Below are 7,144 nucleotides of genomic sequence, written 5' to 3' on the forward strand. Positions count from 1 at the left end.
GTGAGAGAGAGAGAGAGAGAGAGAGAGAGAGAGAGAGAGGGAGAGGGAGAGGGGAAGGACAGAGAGAGAGAGAGAGTGAGAGTGAGAGTGAGAGAGTGAGAACGACGAAGAGGGGGTCGGTGGGATGGTGCGTAGAGGGGAGGAAGATAAAGAAAGGGAATGGCGAAAAATGAAGGAAAGAAGACACGCCACACACGAGGGACTGATTTAAGCTTATTACGCCAGAGTTAACGTGGGGAATGTGTCAGAGAGATGGCGTTAATAATTTGTGCGAGTGTAATTGTAAAGCGGACGCAAGAGAGCTTGAATCGTGGTAGCGAATTTTAGTAGCTTCGAGCGACTCAACTTTTACCAAAATTCTTTTAATGAAATTTTCTAAATACCCGGAGATGGAGGGAGAAGGCGGGAATGGAGATGGGAGACGCAAGGTGTCGCGGAGAAGATTATGATCGGCGCACCTGAGACCAGAAGGTAGCTGACGAGGCCCTGCAGCACCTCGAGGCCCGAATGTATCATCCTCTAGGAGCGAAGCGGGACTCGGACTCGCCGTGGCATCGTACAAGAGGAGAAGGGCACCGTCGCGGGCAGGGGGCACGTGGTGGGCTTGGCGTCCGTGATGGCGGTTCGTAGGGACGCGGTGCCGTCGGGGCGCTAGTCTCGCTCGCTGCACTCGACTGGCGGCGCGACTCGCGTCGGCCTCTGCGTGTATCGCCGCCGCCGCTACCGCCGCCGTTACCGCCGCCGCTGCCGCCGCCGTAGTCGTAGCCGTAACCGTAGCCGTAGCCGCCGTAGCCGCCGTAGCCTCCGTAGCCGCCGTAGCCGCCGTAGCCGCCGTAGCCGCCACTACTGCCGCCGCAGCACGGACACGTGCGCCCGCGTCCCGATATAACACGCAAGGGCCGAAGGACGAGGACGAGGAGATGGGAGAGGAGGAGAACTCGCTGGCTTAGAAGCCAACGAGCGCATCCTGTGCACTGAGCTCGGTCGGGAGAGAGGGCGGACATTGTGGTGGCGAGGGGCGGAGGGGGCGGGAATGGTCGGGGGAGGGGGGGAGGCATCTGGGGGTGGGGTGGGGGGAGAGCTCCCTGCCGAACGAGCCGCTCCTCCTGCTAGTAGTTGTTCACCTGCGCTCGACCATCGGACGCTGCTTTGTTACCTGCCGTACGCGCGTTTTCTCCCTCTTTCTCTCCCGCCAGTCCTCCCGTCGTCGTCGGCGCCCCCTCCTCCTTCCCGCTCCGCCGTCACGCTCCACCCCCTTAGCCGATGCCACCGTCAACGCCTCCGTCCCTCTCCCCCCTCGTGCTTCTTTATTTTTTTCTCCTCGTCTACGTCGAAATTTAATACGCAAACTTATGCACAACCATCGCGGCCACGACGGCCGTGATTCATCGCATTCGTTATTTCGATAAACGGAAATTGGCATTTTGCGTGCACTGCCTGATGCAGTGGCCGACTACTGCGTACGCAGGACTCACGAGCAACGGCCCGAGCGTCTACTAACTCCTGGATTATTAATGAAATAATTGTCTGACGAGCCACCTTCTCCCACCCCGCCCGTAAATTACGTATTTATTTCGCCAAAAAATTTCTTCTCGACACTCTGCGTCCTTCGCTCACGGAGATCGACGGATATTAGAGGAGTCCATTGTAAGCTGTGCGTATTAATGCAATGCTTACCACTTGCCACCCCCCACAATGTAATAACAATGTTTATGCTTTGCTTCGTTGATTAATGAATAAAAACAGCGTCGGCCTTTCATAGACTATCGCTTCATTATGGCTAAACTCCAACTGACTGAAATGCAGTGGAACTGTTGTTACTCATCATTGCTCGTTTGTTGATTAAGTAAGTGCGCAGGGGGAACGATATTGATTGGATATTGACAGATAAGTCAGGCCGATATGGCAATTAAAATGTTGAGCATACTTTAATAACAATACGAATGAGTTGTCGCTACTGCTCGACACGTGCGAACAACTTCTTTTATAGTTGAGATGTTCGTGCGCTCTGTGTATATATGTGTGTGTGTATGTGTGTGTGTGTGTGTGTGTGTGCGCGCGTGTGCGTGCGCGCAAACAGTAGTATGCACGTTGATCGGGCAAAGCACTTTCGCTAACTTGACATCTCGGCCAATATTAAATTCGACTTTCGCCGCCGATACAAGAGAGGAATTCGTGTCGTGCGCGCGCGCGCGCGCGCGCACCCTATAACGCAGCCAGCCACCGGAGTATTCAACAAAACCCAACGTCCCGACGATGACGAGGACGACGACGACGACTCTTTCACGATGAATCGAGTCTCGAGAGGCTTGATTTCATTATATTTCAAATACGTACGTTAGTCGTGGCCAGGCATGTTCCAACGGCGAATGAACATCGGAGGCACCCATCCTTATGATCCTTTCTACGCTCAGATATGACAGATGCCTGGGCTTCGCACCTCGCACCAACATCGTCTTAAAGATCTCGTTCGCTTTGCTGCCGGAAAGCCGAGCACGTGTTGCTCTCACCTCGTGTAGAGAGGAGCGACGCCCGGAAGTACTTACAAAGCCCCGGCAACGCGCGCTCGCCGCTCCCTCCCCCTTCCTGCGCTCGACCCTCGGCACCCAAAACCCCCTTCAGATGTTCAATGACACCGGCGGGTATGGAAAGGTTCCACGAAGCCGACGTGATTATTAATAAAGCCAGACAATTTTATTTTTATATTCGGTCATTGGCAAACGGTCAACTATCCAGCTAGACGAATTTGTACAAAAGTTCGCTTTTTGACGTGCATTTTTTTTTGTTTTTGTTTTTGTTTTTGTTTCTGAATTATCTGAATTTCGAGGTAAGCATCTGCAAAGACTCTTCAACACTTGATATTGCTCACTCTGTCTCACGCGCTCACTACACACTATTCTCTTTCTCTCTTTTCCTCTTATTTACTACCATCCCCCGTCCGTCTCAACCCCCTTTCGATCAACGAAGTCCGGAACGTGTGGCAAAACTGAGAGGTCTGGTTAGAATGTAATTTTGAGATCGTGATCGACATTATTACGACCACTTATCCGTGTAATTGGCAAGTTTTTAGAGGCGATACCGATACAATGCGCGTTGTATCATAGAAGCCAGGCAAACAGCTTATAAAGCACGAGTAAATTGATTCGATTCCATTCGGTTCCATTCGATTCCATTCGATTCCATTCTATTCGATTCAATTCGATTCCATTCTGTTGGCACTTGGAGCCGAAGGTAAAATTTGCCGAGACGATGCGACAGTTTTGGCAGTCCAATTCACCGATCGACTAAACGATAAGTTCGTTTAGCGGATCCACCTTGGCACTGAAGATCTCGATGATTTTGGCCAACATTCGATGGTATAACGCGTTGTCCTATTGGCTTGGCTACTTTATTCCTTCGCTATCAAATGAAAATGGCACGAATTTTGGCCAGCTGATTTTCTTTGAAGAAGCGATTCTTTGAAGGAAGCGAGACACGAGCTCAGACGCATTGCATGATAAATAGGGAATCGCGCGACCAACAAACGTGCGCTTCGACGCCACCGAGAAAAGCTCCTGCACTAGTTAATCGTTCACGAGCAAAATCCAAAATGGAAAATCCGTCAGCGGCAGATTCCAAAGTCCATTAGAAGAGTAGATTCGAATGAAAAGGGACAATTATGTAATTTGTCGGGGCACAGCGCATAAGGATAGCGCTAAGAAAATTATAATGAAAAATTACTTACGCTAGCACGCAACATTCATTTAAATTCACTATCCTAACTACCTTATTTCGCAAGAGAAAAACAAAAACTCATCCTCGTGGAACGATCGCGATTGAGGAATCTAGGGGAGACAGCCTCAACGAGGCTTACCGTTTTAAACGAGCTGAGTGCCTTGTTGTTTTTTCTTACTTTTTTTTTCCCTTTTTCTTTTCTTTTTCTTTTCTTTTCTTTTTTCCAATTCGATTATCATCGTCCCATGTGTGTGTGCGCGTGCGAGACACGGTATACTACTATGTATGCTGCTGAAGTACAGCCTCTGTCGTTTCTTTCTCTCCCTCTTGGTCATAGAAGTCTGGCCGTTTGCCTAAAGAATGTAATTTTATATTCCTATTTACCGTTCTTCAGTTCTTCATTGTTCTTTATACTTATATTTGGACTCTCCGGCGTCATGTCGCAATAAATCCTTTAAAAAAAAAAAAAAAAAAAAAAAAAAAAAAAAAAAAAAAAAAAAAAAAAAGAAAGCCTCGCGACGTACATAAATATTTCAATATAAATTTTATTGACTAGCAATTTAAAAACAAAAAGGATTGCTATTAACGCCGATAAGGCGGACTCGTACATGCGAGCGCTACATTCTTGAGATTCTTGCCTTTTATATGTTACTTATTGAAAACACGATGTGTCGGCCGGTATACCAACTTTATATGATTCGTCATCTATCCCGTGTGGGTCTTATTAAAGAGCGCGTGAAAGAAAGAGAGAGCCATAGGAAGAAAAAAAATTGTCGAAATAGTGGCCAACAGGGGGGGGGGCGTGAACAACAACAAAAATGAATAAAATAAATAACTAAAAGTGCATAAAATATCATGTGCTCGTTTAACGGTGCACCGAAAGCTTCCATTTAATAATTACCCTGTCTCATAAAATCAAATTTTGTCTCTCATCGTCCTTAATCCTCCTGCAGTATATAACACGTCTAGTCTTCCTTTATTCCCCCGGCATTGGTGCGCACACTAAAAGCAACTCGTGAATAAGATCAGAGAGAAGCGGAGTGAGAAAGGGCGTTCGGGACAACGGGGAAGGGAAGGGTGGGTGAGTGAGTGAGTGAGTGAGTGAGTGAGTGAGTGAGTGAGTGAATGAGGGAGTGACTGAGTGAGGGAGAGAGCGAGAGACGAGACGAGAGACAGATAGACAGAGAGAGAGAGAGAAACGAGAGAGAAACGAGAGAATCGATTGGATTGCCTTACGGTTCGCAGGTGCCGCGACAGATGGCGCATTCTGTTTGGGTTCCCGAGAGTCTCGAGAGGTCCTTGTCTGCTTGACTCGCGCTGTTCCTCCACGACGAAAGTGTGTCGTCGTAATAGTCATCGGTCTTTAGAAACGATATCGTAATGACTCAGCCATTCGTTGTACTCGCCCGCGTGGAAGACAGTCACAGCGACTGCTAATCTAGTAATGAAACCAACTTTCCGAGTCGATTATTGCCGAGAAATAATGCGTTCGAGCAACTCTAATGCGCTCCGTCGTTCGCCGAATTAATTAAACAATATTTATTTCCACAGGAATTCGTGCTGCCGCTCGTCAGTCCTCCTTTCCATTCGATCCATAACAGTTCGAGAAAGAGTCGTGAGCAACGCGAGACTTTCCGTTCGCTCAGGCATCATTTTATCTAACGGCAACTCACTCTACACAGAGAACAGAGCCAAGACCATTTTAATAATAGGGGCGGACGTTTATGCCTGCATGCGTGCATACGTGCGTGCGTGGTATGCGTGCATGCGTGCATTCGTACGCGAGAAAGGCAGGGATAAAATCTCCTTCCGCCGCCGCCGCCGCCGTCGCTTTACCGTCCCGCCCCCGAAAAGCCCATCTCAAGTCGCATACGTAGTTGCGCAACAAATTTTAATTCGATCTGTTAGCTCGAGCCCGCCTAACAACGACGCATTATCCAACAGCTTCGTGGCACTAGAGAAGAAGTCGTGCCCGATAGCTTGCGCCAATCGCCTCTCCGCGTGAAAAATTCGAAGGTAGCCGGATTACGCGGAGAGCCGTTGGGCGGAATTTTCCGGCTCGGCTCCAACGTGCCTATGTCGGGGGCCATTTTACACGCGCACAAAGGACGAGTGCTGACCGGATAATGGGAATCGCGGCCACGAGCGGATAAATGCGCGAGCGCAGGCCATAAAAAATGAAAATCCTTTCACTGTCTTGGGGGGGGGGGGAGTCTGAAATCTAGGACGGCGGCGGTATTAAACAACGGCTCGCTTTCTCCCGCGCTCGCGTTGCTTCTCGGCCTTTTTATCTAGGCGAGCGAGCCGTCAGAGCGGCGATAATTCCGGAATCTCTCGGGCCACCGCTAATTAGCCGTACCGCCGTCGTCGTACCTCCTCCGCCCCCGCCCATTCCCCCATTCACACAGCTAAATGCTCATTCGCTAAACGGTTCATCCCCCCGTCGTTTTCGCGCTCGTAATATTATGGACCCGCGTGCCCCTTGCAGCGCTCGGCTATTTTGTCGTCACGTATCCCCCGCCGAATTCGCGCGAGGCCTCGGCGATAACTATTAGCTCGTCCTCACTGGAAGCGACCTACTCCACATCGCAGTCGGCGCCAGTTTGAACGTTTTTCATTAGCGACGCCTCGTCTCCTCTATCGCTCTATCGACGGCCTTACCCTCGCGCCCAAATATCTCGCACACTTCCATTATTAGCATGGATATCGCTGGGTTGTGGGGGGGGGGTTACAGGGGGATGTCACAAACGCAGCAGCTAGCCTTTGATGCTGCGGATAATGCCGTAATATTCGCCCTAATACCGCTCTCCTCCGATCGCTCGCTCTTTGGCTTCGCCGCGCGCATTCGACGCATAAGCGCTTTATTGAGTTTGATGAAACGTTTAAGACGGCTTGCCCAACTTGAACTCGTCGCCCCACTAGTTTACACGATGCAAAGAGAGTGATCAAAAATCTGGGAATTGAATACGAGAAAAGAGAAGTAAAATGATGTGGAACGAAGTTAGAAAAAGAAAGAAAGAAGGGAAAGTAATAGGGAGAAGAAAAAGAACATGAAGAACAAGAGAAACTAGAAAATGGGCCTCGTTATCCCAGCTTCCTCTAGTGGTGTAAAGTTTCATTGTACATGGCGTTTCAATTAAAACATTTGGAAATTAAAAGTACGGCATGATTTTAATGGTCCATCAATCGTGTCCCTCAAAGTCTCGGGAGAAAAGTTTATTATATATCTCGTAAACAGCATGCTACATTTGATTATCGTAATGCTTTTTTAGATACCATTTTTCCTATTATTGTTTGTAAGCAACGAATTTTATTTTTATGATTAATGTCATTGCAAATGCTCGCGGAAAGTATGTTACGACATTATATTTCTACATATAAATTGTTGATGAGGCAAATTTATCAGCGGGACAGAACAGAACGGTTGCCG

At 48.7% G+C, this 7,144-nt stretch overlaps 1 protein-coding gene across 1 annotated transcript in view; it reads right to left on the minus strand.

Moving 5' to 3' along the window:
* LOC105365168 (WAS/WASL-interacting protein family member 1-like) overlaps positions 1-1,004 on the minus strand; it is a 37,523-nt gene extending 36,519 nt beyond the window's left edge. The window contains exon 1 of the mRNA XM_011503263.1: positions 704-1,004. Coding sequence (XP_011501565.1) covers positions 704-1,004 — 301 coding nt within the window. The remainder of the gene's footprint in view (positions 1-703) is intronic.
* Between the last annotated feature and the right edge of the window lie 6,140 nt (positions 1,005-7,144).

Source organism: Ceratosolen solmsi, unplaced genomic scaffold (assembly GCF_000503995.2).
Source record: "Ceratosolen solmsi marchali unplaced genomic scaffold, CerSol_1.0 scaffold45, whole genome shotgun sequence".
Taxonomy (NCBI): domain Eukaryota; kingdom Metazoa; phylum Arthropoda; class Insecta; order Hymenoptera; family Agaonidae; genus Ceratosolen; species Ceratosolen solmsi.